This window comes from Monomorium pharaonis, chromosome 5 (genome assembly GCF_013373865.1).
Source record: "Monomorium pharaonis isolate MP-MQ-018 chromosome 5, ASM1337386v2, whole genome shotgun sequence".
Classification (NCBI taxonomy): Eukaryota; Metazoa; Arthropoda; class Insecta; order Hymenoptera; family Formicidae; genus Monomorium; species Monomorium pharaonis.
The window spans coordinates 11,429,041-11,442,984 of record NC_050471.1 but is presented as its reverse complement, the minus strand read 5'-3'; the positions used below and the strand labels follow the sequence as shown (position 1 = coordinate 11,442,984).

General features: G+C 40.7%; 1 protein-coding gene across 5 annotated transcripts in view; it reads right to left on the bottom strand.

Moving 5' to 3' along the window:
- LOC105837174 overlaps positions 1-13,944 on the bottom strand; it is a 36,279-nt gene that overhangs the window by 5,215 nt on the left and 17,120 nt on the right. For 2 of the 5 annotated variants that reach the window (XM_036287170.1, XM_036287167.1), the window contains 5 exons: positions 13,805-13,942; positions 9,596-9,678; positions 9,384-9,514; positions 7,961-8,126; positions 4,073-4,142 (listed from right to left, as the gene is read on the bottom strand). In XM_036287170.1, the coding sequence (XP_036143063.1) occupies positions 4,073-4,142; positions 7,961-8,126; positions 9,384-9,514; positions 9,596-9,678; positions 13,805-13,942 (588 nt within the window). Of the gene's footprint in view, positions 1-1,663; positions 1,905-4,072; positions 4,143-6,156; positions 6,317-7,960; positions 8,127-9,383; positions 9,515-9,595; positions 9,679-13,804; positions 13,943-13,944 lie in introns of all 5 variants that reach the window. The other 3 variants (XM_028192479.2, XM_036287169.1, XM_036287168.1) reach the window with 3 other exon arrangements.

Here is a 13,944-nt window from a genome sequence, read left to right as displayed (position 1 = left end):
TCATCATTGCAAGGTCAGATGCACAAACTTCACCATCTCGAGAGTTAGTAAATTATCTCGTGTTTTTAAATGCCTTAATTGCCAGAGGGAATGACGGTCTTTGTGCGCCTGACAATGCTTCGATTGCTCGACACTGATCACTCGCTCGCAAATGCCATGCTCAAAATCTTTGGACGTAACAAGCATAACGTGTAAGAAATTTATACGTGATAAAGGAAAAAAAATCAGTCGAAATGCTAGGAAGTATCTATCGAGTCGTTGATCATTTGCAAATCGATAATTCGATAAGAATTGCGTTCATTTTTTTTTGCAGCGTCGATTTGTCATAAAACGGCCAATGATGGACCAGAATAAATACAGTATGCTACGTGGAACTTGGAATATTGCGACTAAGTGTAGTCAAAGTAAAGTTTTCAGTCGCGTAAAAGATGGACATCGATAGAATAGATTCTGTATGACGAGAGGAAGAAAGGCATTTTGCTACTGCACAATTTTCACAAGTGAGCCTGTCCGACCTCGTCCGAGAACTGCTTCGCAGTCGAGACATTTTGCCGCTCTGCCATTGGCTCTCATTATTTATCTCTCAGCTGAATCAGTTAGTTTCATCGGCCGTGCTGCCGAGAACGACGGAAATTGCTATTAACTTACAATCACACTTGGATATCAAAGCATTATACAAAATTTACGAGAGTTAGACTCCGTTTAGTGCGCGACAACTAACGGACATTCGAAACTCTCGTGCTGGATTGCAACATATATTGTTCTTTTTTTGTTAGATAAATCATCGATAGCTGTGTATTGTAATTATAATTAATATGCGAGTCATAGGAATCATATTCTTAGGATTTATAAAGTACATCTAAGATATCGAGAAATAATTATTCGCATTTTGTTGTTTAATAAAGATAAGTATAATACAATACTTTAAACAAATATAGTCAAAGCTATTTTATTAAAATACTCGCAATTAAAGTTGTTTGCAATCCAATCCGAGATCTTAATACGAAATTGTGCAAAATTTCAACTTAAAATCCATCTACACGTTCAGCCAGCGCGTTTGTTTTCCAAAGAAGTGCCTTAAGTGGTTACTATACGTATAAAACACGTTATTGTATTACAAAAGAAAAAAATATTAAACATTAAAGGTAAAAAAAAAAAATGAAAAAACACATTCGTACAACGCAATCATTTGGTCTCGATCGTACGAACTGTCATGCTAAAAAATGAAAATATATAAAGATCTTCTATGTGTCAAACGTTCCGAATCGGAGTAAATAACTGTTACATGTGTATGTATATATAGATATATATAAACGTATATGTATATATAATATTATATATATTACAGATCAGCCATGCTAAGGGCAACACTGAGTAAATTCCAACTAAACGAGAGGGATAAATAAATAACAATAATAAGCTGTAAAGAGCCACAACAATGAGAAACAATGCGAGCATCACGGGCCACCGTCGTGCCGCTTACTATGGGGCTCCTCGCTCGTATTTTGTCACAATAATTATCTAAGCGAGCTACACGTCTTCGTAAAGTGCTAGAAAAAAGTATGAGTTATCTATTGAGTTTGCGTACAACAAAATCTTTCGAGCGGCTAGCCGGCCATAGCGAGGACCGACGAAGGCCCGTAGGTTTTAAGTCGGGACTGACCACTGTTTAAGAAGAAGTGTTGCAGTAGAAGGGAGGCGATAGGCTTGACTAGAGATTAACATAAGTGGGTTCTTGCTGAGGCGAGGAAGCATTGGAGGCAGTGTTGGTGTTTGGCGGGGCGGCGGTTGTCCCCACCGTCCCTCCACCACCTCCAGCCCCGACCCCTGCCCCCGCGCTACTTCCCACACCATGATGGATTATGCTCGCGTGGATGCCCATCCCCGCTCCATGCTCCACTGGGCTGCCAAAACCAACCACCAGCCATTAAAGGGGCGCTCTCTCGCTAAGACATATCGTCGACTTAATCCCACCTCAATCTCGTACCGTATCGTGTCGTCACCCACACGCATGTGTGTACGTTTGTACGTCGAATGTGTTACCGCTAACCGTTTTTTTAACTTTTGATTTCCCTAGATATCTCTCTCTGATAATTGTGAAAACGAGACCGGCGCGATTACCAATATTCAACTATTGTGCAATTTTTAATATTCAAGAATACGCGGTACCAGACATTGTTATGTATCACTCTCATATAAGAAATAAGAAATAGTTGTTACTATTACATTTTTTCTAATTGACAAACATGTAAAGTTTCTTAATAACAAGAATGCCGTATTTTCAAATATTGAAAAATAAAGATTAAAGTTTAGTAATAAAGATGGTCGATTGATAATTTAGGCGTTGCAGCTAGCATATTGCCGATCCCGTTGGAATAAACTTGAATTTTTAATGGAACGAAGAAAGACGGCGCAAAATATGATTATATCGATCAGAAAATATGTCTCCCAAATATTCGTGCTAACGCGATGATTTAAATTAATTTTAGCGCACCTGATAACGCTACGAATATTCGTCCTTGCTCTACGATTTATGTATATTACTATTGTTAGAGTTACGTTTTAATTATTATATTTTACAATTCTTTAATATCAATTTTCAAATGATAAAATGACCACTCGAAAGCACAATGGTGTCGTTATACAAGCATAAGTTACGTGCATTCAATGCAGAGTGCAATCCAAATACAACAACCTAAATGCTTTCGGTATTCCAGTAAAGCTCTTAGTCTCGACTTTGGCAAGACGAAACATAAACTAAAGACAACCGCACAGGATGAATTTACACGTTTTGCGACATGAACTTTATACGCTTTTAATTCATTCCCATACACGCGGTGATAAAAAATTGTTGTTAGATTGGCACAATTTGTTGGCAAACTACGTTCTCCAAGTGGCACTTAATCTGGTGATCGCTCTTTAAAATTGTTCTTCTCTTATTGTGTAATAAATGAAAGAAAAAACAAAAGTATCGTCGATGGGATTCGTCCTCGCCCCTTTAATGAGGTCCATGAAATTCACAAACCCAGCCGGGAGTTGGGGCATTTGGGCTACGTCGTGACAACGAGGCATAGTGTATAGTCGATGATAAAAACGAGTGGCTCGTGACACCACGACAAACTACGAAAGTGCGCTTCTAAAAACCGATATTTACAAGCCAAGTACAGTTGGACACATTTAGACGGCATCGCGCCCACTCGCACAACTAGGGAGAAGATTCGTCGTTCATCCCTTTGTTTTCTTTTTTTTTTTTTTGGAAGACACATTTTCTGACGGACACACGCAGCTTCGCGCTATACTTTCTTTTCTCTGTTTCTTTCCTCGTTCACTCTATGCTCTATTTGTAAATTCGACAGGACGAAAGTACGGTCATCGCAAGCACGAGTCGTTCCTGACGTAAGACCTGTTGCACATGACGTTTCACGTCGTATTGTACAGCATCGTATCAAATCACCAATATTTGTACATACGCTGCGGAGATATGTCGCATAGCGGTGTCTCCTCTTTTTCAAGTTCCATGTGGATGACGGAACGAGGTCCGAGACCGATACGAGATAGCGAAAGTCGAGAATGCTACAATCGTGATCGATATGGCGCGAGCAATTGAAAGAAGGTCGTTAGTACATGTCAAAATTCGTTTACAAAAATTTCCGAATCATCCATTCGTTTCTAAGGCATCAGAGTATACTTTAAATAAGTTACTCAGATGTTACTATCGTAAAGTATTTAATGATATGTATATATATAAAACTCGTTATATTAAACGGAAAGGGAAGCTTGACGTTATATAAGTGTGACATTATGATCCTTTTCTCTGAGATTAATGATATCGATAAACAAAGACGTTTCGTCAATCTTCTATACAAGTTTTAATGGTTTTAATGGTGGGCAAGCAAAATTTCTAAAAATATAGTCGATAAACGTGACATTGCTAAATCACTGGCTTTCATAAAATTTGACATATGTTTACACGCAAATTACGAAGATCGTACACACGGTCTGACGATTGTCTTGTTGCTAAAGCATAAAATTTAGAGGTGTCGAAAGAAAGCTCTGCACGTGGCACACATACCTGCAGGGTTTGCACCATTGGCTCTGCTGATCTAATCCATACCTGGCACGACATTTCTTCATATTATTACCTAAAAAGGGAAACAACGATTAATGCAATAATTGTGGATTGTTTGTAAGTGGGATTATATTACATAGCTATTTTACATAGTTGCATTCTGTCAAAAGAATGACATAGTTATTGACATCGCCGTGTAAAAAAATTGTAAAAATTAACACGCGAATAATCTATGATAAAGAAAAAATAGGTGATATAATATATATGGCTGTTATATATTAAAAAACTGTGCGAAATTGTTATGTACGAGTCAATGAAATAACAACGTAATCTATCGTATGGAGTGAATCAGTGCTTGAGTTTTTGCGTTTGATTAACTTATGTTTCTGTGAAAATATCAAACAAATTCAACGAATGTTAACTAGTCATGCGTGTAACAGAACGAGACGTTAACCCTTTGAGATTCAAGAACATCGATCAAGATTATCGATTACGCATTATGCATTTTCATTCTTTTCAAGAAGATATTTTATAAATTCGAAATTATAATCTATGTGTAGATTATTTAAACCTGTGTATGTAATTCCGGAATAAAATTCCGTTAAAATTAATGTATTAAAAATTGATTTTGGTGTTCGATCTCAAAGAGTTGTAAACGATATGTCGCAAAATCTTCATCGAAGATACCATACCATATCGGTATCAAATAAAACACATTAAAGAATAGATTTTACACGAAATATGACATAAACAAATAAACAATATAAAAATGTAATTGCGTATATTTCTACTTTAAATCTCATTCAGATTTCTGTAATAAAACTGATAATCTTCGAGGAAGGGTCTATGCATATTGACAAAGATGCGAATCATTTATTTTGAAAGCGATGCAGATCGATTTTTAAAGTAATACATTTTAACAAGACGTTAAAATAAATTTATTTAATTCACTTAATGTGTTTCAAGATTGCGGATTATGTCACTTTCTAAATAAACGGTTTATATCTTTGTCAAACAAATAATATAGCATGCAACGTTGACGTAAAAACAGCTTAAAAACACGATCAAAGATCTACTCGGCTGAAATGTCGTGACTTGTATTATAAACGTAAGCTCCGGAATATATCTAAAAAAATATCTAAAAAATATTATGGATGTGAGCGCTCTATCGCGCGAGCGCTAGTGAACAAAATTTTCGTATGTAAAGGTCGAGAATAAACTGAGTAGCTCGATTAAGACGACAGAATGAAAATAATAAAATTAGAATAAAAATCAAGGAATCCAGGCAACATTGAAACGATCAAAGAAATATAAATATACGAATCAAGAACCGAAGTACAGGAGTAAGAGAGTGATAGCGAGAAAGAATAATAGGATGAAAAGGTGATACATATTTATAAGATAAAAAACTGACAGAGAGAAAGAGAGAGAGAGAGAGAGAGAGAGAGAGAGAGAGAGAGAGAGAGAGAGAGAGAGAGAGAGAGGGGGGGGGGGCAAAGACTGAAAGAAAATTAAACTCTCAGGATTGTCTGATTTCGGAGTAGGTCCCTGTAAAAATGCAAAATGGCCAGCGTCCCCAAAGTTGTATACGTAATTAATAATAAAATGCATGATGTTTGTCTCGAGTGTGTGCGCGCGCGTATGTATGCGAGATGTGTGCATGTGTTCTGTGCGTAATGTGTGTCACATGTTGCCAATGTGTAATGCAGATACATAGGCACGCACGTGCGCATGCGTATGTGCACGTCCGTATTCGCGACTAATGTAAAAGACCATATATATAATAGAGTCACATTTATATATATATGTATATATGAACGTATATGCATGTGTGTATAATAATAATAATAATATAGTCATAATATCAAATATATATGTATATACATATATATATAATATAATATAGATATCGACCCAAAACCCCTAAGACGGGGAGGAAACATGCAACATAATATAGTGTAGTAATATAAGAATGTATAATATAATATAATAGTATATATGTAATAATGAATAGGGTAGAGGGGGCAGGGGCTCTTTCCTTATGACGAGGGGATTGTAAGAATGTGTGGAGTGAGGCATGTGGGTACCTCCAGGATCACTGTTTGTGTCTTGTTTGCGCTTCCTCTTCTTAGTTCGGTTGGTATTTGCGCGGGAAGACCAGTCAGGGTACAGCTGCATGTGCAACTGTCTCTCCCGTCGCGCCAACTCATAATACTTGGCCTGTTCCTCTCGCCCTAGCGCGTGCCACTACCGAGAGAGAACCAAACACTTTTTGTAATTGTGCATGAACCGTGTGTGGACTAAACAATATTTTTAATCAAGAAAAAAGAAAATTCACTAATGCTACTGCCGCCACCCTAATTGCATAAAAAATTAGAGTTAGTTCTCACTCTATTTAAAAATTAATTTTGTTTACTTTTTCGTTATATATTTTATTTTATTATTTTTTCTTAGAAAATTATCTCGTTGCCTCATAGCATTTCAGTAACACTGGGGTCCCTACTTTCCGTTTAAAGTGCTAGAAGAACAGCCTAAGTTGTCCCCTCCCCCTCGGTCGCACCGCTATTCGTCACATAAGGTCGATATTAACAACCTAAGGCATACAGGGTGTCTGATAGAGAATACGACCTAGCAAGTAGACGTTAAAACATTTTACGCGTGCGAATAAAAGAGTAAAAGAGTAATGTTAACACACTGAAGAAAACCTGTTTCTTAAAGACGCCATACGCTGATGTTGCACTTGAACTTGCGATTATTAGAAGATAAAATCCTTAGTGTGTGTGTATGTATGTATATGTATATATATATATATATATATATATATATATATATATATATACACATACATACATATATATAACTCGTATAATATACCGTTTGACAAACTAAGAAGTTTTATCTTATTTACTGATTTAAATTCTTATAAATCTGTTGACAGACGATCATCGTTCATTTATTATAGACGATTCAATTAGATTTTAATATTTTTTTTAATCCTATCAGCAATATGGAGGCATTCTTCATAAAAAAGCGCAAGATGTTCTTCCAGTGTACATTTCCGTTGACCTCAATTCCTCAAACCTCTGCCTTAATTTTTCTCCACGTATAAATTATGGTATTTAATGGGAAAACAGAAAGAGATCTACATTCTGAAGAAGACAAAACATTACTGGACACTGCGAATAATTCTCATTAAATTGACATAGCATACTTTATTTCCCTCTCGGGAAAGGGGGAAGAGAAGCGACTGCGAATAAATGCCCCGGGGCAAAAAAGAGAAACAAAGTAGAGAAAAAAAATGGTCAGGCCCTGGGCTCTACCAGACATCCCGTACCTGAGGCATTGGTTTTCACTCTCACTCTTGTTATCGTGTCATCATGACATTACTTGTCTCGTCTCATTTCTTCTTGTTCACCGGAGAACGAATACCGCTTTAGGGAGTTTGGCCAGATAAAAAAAAAAGATTGTATTGCATGTCGCGAGAGTTTGCGTTGATTTTCTTCCATCTTTTTCGTTTCTTGTTTCTTATTTTTGTACTTTTCTTTTTTTTTAGTTCTCTGCTGTGCCACATTCCACAATCCCCACAGACAATCCAATCCAATTCAGTTTCAAAAAACAAAAAAAATATATATATATGCATATATGTACATATATAAATATTCAAGAGATATACATATATGTCGGTAAATATATATAGCCTGCATGTTGAAAAAGATTGAATGCCAGAAAATTAAAATAAATAAATAAATAAATAACGTAAAAAAAGAAACGTACGAAAAAAGAAACGCACAGAGACTTTGATCGTTTCAATCAACCAGTATAAGTATATACTAGCAATTATTATATAATGAATTATTAAGGGCCTGCTGTTCTAGCACTGGAAAGTGGTACCTCCGGTGGGATCTGCGGATCGCTCTTTCTTCCTCTTCTTCTTCTTGCTGCCATATCCGTAGTTATCCCTGGCACTCCAGCCGGGATATCGTTGTTGATGCAGATGGCGTTCCTGCCTGGCCGCCTCATAATACCGCGCCTGCTCCTCCCGGCTTAGCGAGTGCCACTGCGTGTCATATCCCCAAAATTCAGATTCATAGATTCACAGTATCACCGTGTACCGTCCTATTATATCTCCCTCCCTCTCCCCCTCTCTCGCTCTCGCTCTCGGTCTCTCCCTCTCTTGCTCGCTCGCTTAAACTTATTTACCACTAGCGACAAATGGACAAGTCCATCATTGACTCGTGTGACTCGTCACGTGTCCCATGAGACCCTTAGAAATCACCCTTCGACCCTTCCCCCTTTGTCACAGCGTTCTTTTTATCTGAGATTTCCTTAGATCCCACCTACAATGTTCTATTCGTACTGAGATACTAGTAGGTACGGTTAGTTAGCTCCAATTAATAGACCCGATAGACGATTCGTTCAATAAAAATACATGCAATGTTCGTATATCTAGAATAAAAATTCGTCTGTAATATCTTTAATAAGCATTTAATAAGCGTTGACCAACATTTTCTCTTTCTCTTTCTTTTATAATTGCTACAAAATCAAAACAACACAATTTTTAACATAAATATAAAACTATATCAATAGTCGAGATAGCTAGTTTAATATGAAGAAAAAATATATAATTTATAAATAAAAGTTTTGTCTGCAACGATGATATATATTTAATCTTAGACTTGAATTAACTGAGTAAATTGCAGAAAATAATAGCTCCATTTAATTAATTACCAATTAAAAATAAAAGATTAAAAGATTAGATAAAAATCTCTATCTCTTATCACACAACACACACACACGCACGCACGCACGCACGCACGCACGCACGCACGCACGCACGCACGCACGCACACACACGCACACGCACGCACGCACACACACGCACACGCACGCACGCACGCACGCATACACGCACGCACGCAACACACACACGTCAATGTACTTTTATTTTTTTGTCCTAATAATGATTTGGTAATATTGATTTTCTAATAATGACGCTATAATTTTTCATACAGACATACTCACACACAACATATTAAAAAAGTTTACTATGAGATTAGAGAAAATATTGGTTTTTGTATATTTTAATTATTCTAACATCAGAAGTACAGTAATTTACTTTATTAACAACTCGGGTATAGATAAAATATTCTCTACATTTTGTTTAAAGATAATAGTCAAAATAATTTATTATTGCAGTAAAAAAAAATTAATAAATTAGATAAGCTATTCAAGGTCGAAATCGCTATACTCTGATGTAGAAGAATTTACTTAAAATCTCTAGATAAAAAAATATCCAGATAGAAGATTTACTCACTCGTCTTCCCAATATTTGGTTGATCGCGGCACTTTCTTTTAAGGTACACTCTGCCACAACCTTCGCCCTCATCTCCTTCATATACAGCATAAACGCATTCAAAGGCTTTTTTATATGGGGTTTCTTTTTATCTGTCAAAACAATGGTGTCAAATGAATTATCCTTAGTACCATGACAATCCAAGCGCACCGACTTCTTTCTCAAAGACTCACCTTGATTGTTTTGTTGTCCCGTGTCCTGAGCTTTCGCATTGTCCGTAGGTAACGACGTGGAGTTTTTCTGTTCTATCGTTGACCTGCAACACATACGTAAGAAAAATATTCAAGGTGAGTTTTTCCGTGGGTGGGATTTACGCTGATTCTGCAAAGCGTATCGATCGCATTTGTGTACCGTTTATTGAAGTATGATTGTTTAATCTCGGAATTGAGGGGTTCGGATTTGGCGCAGGACAGGGGGTAAGTCGGCGCGGAGTTCTGGGATAGCTGGTCAGTCAGGTTCGGCGGCGTCGGCGTCGGCGTCGGCGTCGGTGTCGGCGTCGCGCCGTCAAAGTAGGACGGTGCGGTCGGTGGTAGCGTCAGCGGACTCCTCAGAAAGCTCTGCGGCAGTGGCCAGTTCATCTGCTGCCACATGCGATGTCGTGCCTCTACCATCGCCAGCAGCTGCATAAAGTTTTGTTGCTGCTGCTGGCTCGCGCCGTATGGCGGCGGCGCGATGCCGCGCGGCGCGCTCAAGCTTGACATTTGCACGAGACTGCTCATGTAGAGCGCGGTCAAGAGTTTGTGATCCGCGGTTGGTAAGCCACCGGACTCGGCGGACTTGACAGCGTCCTGGAGTATCGCCATATTATCCTCGATCGCGCTCTCCTCGGATACGACGGCGTCCTTCTCCTCCTCGTCGATCGACGCCTCCCCGATCTTCTCCCCGAGTATAATCCTGGCCGGCCCGCTGTCGTTAGTGTCGTCCTTTTTTATCACCAAATTCAGCGGTTCCAGGCACTCGGCTGGCTCCATCGCCACATACGGGACTGCCGCCTCGTGCTTACTCGCGGCTCCACCGCCGAAGTGATCCAAGTCGAGCCATGGAACGTGCCATGGAACTTAAACGTCACGCGATCCCGCGCTCTAATGTTCGACGATTAACTTTCACGGCGAAACGAATTGGCACGTCTGTCCGTTCCGCGGTCTGGTTCTAGGGTCTCTTAGATCCTCTCTTCCGCATCGGCTCTCGACGACGACCTCACGCTCGATATTCGTGGCATCGCAACTACTTGCGATGGAGTAGAAGAGGAGAAAAATAGAGAGAGGGGGAGGGAGAGAGAGAGAGAGAGAGAGAAAGCTCGTTGGGGTCCAGCCACGACACTCGACAATTTATGCACTCTTCATTCACATCCGCTCCTGATGGAAGACTCGGGATGAGTTCGGTTGTAAACAGCACGTACGAGCGAGCAGCGGTGGCGCACACGACGACACTTACGCGCCGTCCGTAGTAATCCGACAGACGTTGGCAGTAGCCTCGCTCCGCCGGAAGTCTCCGAGACTCCGTACGTGGTTACCGTTGTCGTATTTGCCGCGCGTCGTCCGCACGTACCTAGTGCCTGACGATGGCACCGTCATCGTCCCTACGTCACTGTTGCAGATCGCCTTCATTTACACGCTCGCACCCGCCACCGCCGTGCTTTGGCAGCGGCAGTCGTTGACGCGACTTCGTCACCCGGCGATTCGTGCGGTGAAATGTCTCCAGGGGCGGCATCCCACGGTCACCCATTCGTCATATCTCTCTCTCTCTCTCTCTCTCTCTTTTTCTCTCGCTCGCTCACTCGCTCTCTTTGCTCCCTTTCCCTCTTCACCCTCTCCCTTCTCTCTCCAGGGGGAGGGGTGGGGGGCCCCCTCCGCGCCGCCTCCGCCGCCTCCAAGCAGAGGGTTGGTGGTTCTATATACCCAACCAAACACCCCGTCTATCTCGTCCAACGTCGACGACTATAGCGCTCGTTCGGCCGTCGTATCGCGAAAACGCACCCTCTCGTCTCGACTTTCCGTGACGTTTGTCGCGCGTATGCCCGCACGAAAACTCAACGACACATCACCTCCCTCGTCTCGATCCGTTCCCCTCTGGCGCGTCTCCGCGTATCTTCGCGTTGGATTTCAGAGCGTAGCGCACACGCTACCCTCCTGTATCTCTCTTCCACTTTCCGCCGCGTCTCAAACGCGCTCTCGTTCCTGGCGTCAGCGGAATCACCACCGACCGGTGTTACGACGATTGATTATCGGCGAGTCTGGGGGTGGCCGGGGGAATTGCACGAGGGGTGGTGGTGGTGGTGGTGGTGGTGGTGGCGGCAGTGGTGCGGGGTTGCGCGAGGGTGGCATCGCGGGATGGGTGGCATCATCGCGATTCATGGCTCTCTCGCAACGATAGAGACAACCCTACCATCAGCCGGTTCTACAATTCCGGGAGCGCGTGGGGGGATACAGCGAATATCGCATTCTCTCCGTGGGCTTCCTCTTCTACGTGCCGCCGCGAGTTTTCCTTTTCTAACGAGTTGTCGCGGCGTCGCTGCCGTCGGCCACCACCGATCAACCTGAGGTATCCTGCTGCCACTCGCCAGCAATGTGGCGAGCTGGCAGGATGGATCCCGCAGGATCACCAGTCTCGAGATAGTACCCTACTACTCCATCAACCTTTTATTTTCAAGTGTTCAATTTTTCAGCACTCGTGCGCTCCGATTTTTTAATATCAGCTGCCTCCGTCTCATCTCTGTTTTGGTGCAAAACACAGCTTTTTCACTATTTATTTACCAAGATTGAAATTGAAAACATTTAATCTTGTTCTTTTTGGTAGAGAATCGATTGCTCTTTCTGTTGCTACATATCGCAGTAATATGGATGCAAACAAATTTCACGCTAATTTGAAAACGCGAGTCTATCACTTTCGTAAATTTTCTCACCGATAAATCGGAAAGACGCGTCAGCTGGTCTTTCATGAAGCTTCGTACTTGCGCGCAATATATGTGTATAGAGAGAAGAAGAAAAGAGAAGGAAAAAGAACAAAATGCTACACGTAACTACGCGTCCGGGTATACTAATGTAAATTAGAAATCTGTTTAAGAGGGTAATGATCAATACATAACTGGCGTTGACGACGTCGGCGGCAGCAGCCGATGAGGTAGCAGGCGCAGACGCTGTGCAGAGGGAATCATTCGATAAGTGTTATATATGCTCTCTCGACTACCAAAGGAGTGAAGAGTGCACGCGACGAGGGGTCCGACCGATCATTCCGGGATAGTCGAGACGTGCTACCCCCTACGAACCTCGCGGCGCAACGACACGACCCCGTCTCTCATCCTCGGCTCGACGCTTCCTTATCAGCAGACGTGCTGCGTTGGTACGCGACCCATCTTACAACTATCAGCGCTTTTCGGGTATTATTATCGATTGTCAAATGAATAGTTCAACCAAACGTGTGTCGCTTACGCTTCATGGATTTCCAGGCTGATACAATCGGTGGTTAGAAAGATTCTTACAGGATTCTATATTATTATTATTAGGTGAATAATATCTGCAGAATAGTTAGGAATGTCCTCGTACCAGAATGTCATTCAGAATAAAACATAACAATGACACACATTGAATTCATAATAAAGTTTACTAATTCGTTCATTAAGTTTTTCTAATGGCTAAACAAGATTAAATGGATTACACGATACACGTTCCTAGTTATTTATGTGATACAAGATATATCCTTCATTATTTGATTTGTTAAGTGTTTTCTTAATGAAGAAAATTGTGTTCCACATTATAGTAGATCTGACTCATTTTCTGTATCCTCTTATATTCCAATGATTACGTGGGTGTCAGCTTTTTTTTAAATTATCGTTCAAAATCGATTAAGATGAAAAGTTCTTTTTTCTATATTTTTTTGTTTTAATTTGTGGACAAGTATAGACATAGTCTTTTTGTTCACAAGTAAAAAAAACAACGCGCGATATATTATAAATTAATTATATCCCCGACGGGTAATTAATCGACGATAGTATTGTAAGCGTTGGTAGATAAAACGTTGATTTTTCAAGTCGGCGAGTTCATTAATTGCCTCTGAAAGTTTATATCACTGTTTGAAATATGGGATTTTTTGGCTGCATCTCTCTCTCTCTCTCTCTCTCTCATATATCAAATGTCGTCTTGATAATTGATCATTAGATCATTAACATAAACGTGGATGGTAAGTCATGCTTTAAACGTTTCAAGACTTTTGCAATCAATAGCGATGCCAAAGTTGAAAAACTTGTTTGTGGTAAATCCCATAAAATTTATCGAGTCGAGTGGAAGGACAAAGGATATCGGGTATTAGACGGAAATAATCAATGTCGGCTTTGCTGCTGGTTGTTCAGATGTCGCCAGCGATACGAAATAGAGAGTTATACGAACCTGTGATTGTGATCCAGGGTGGAGTGATCCGCCTTCGGTGCCGAAGATACCAACGCGTGCGACGCTAGCGCGTGTGCGTGTGGACTCAGGCCAGGATGTGGAGGCATAAGGCCCGTTGGTGAAAACCGGTAGAGATCACT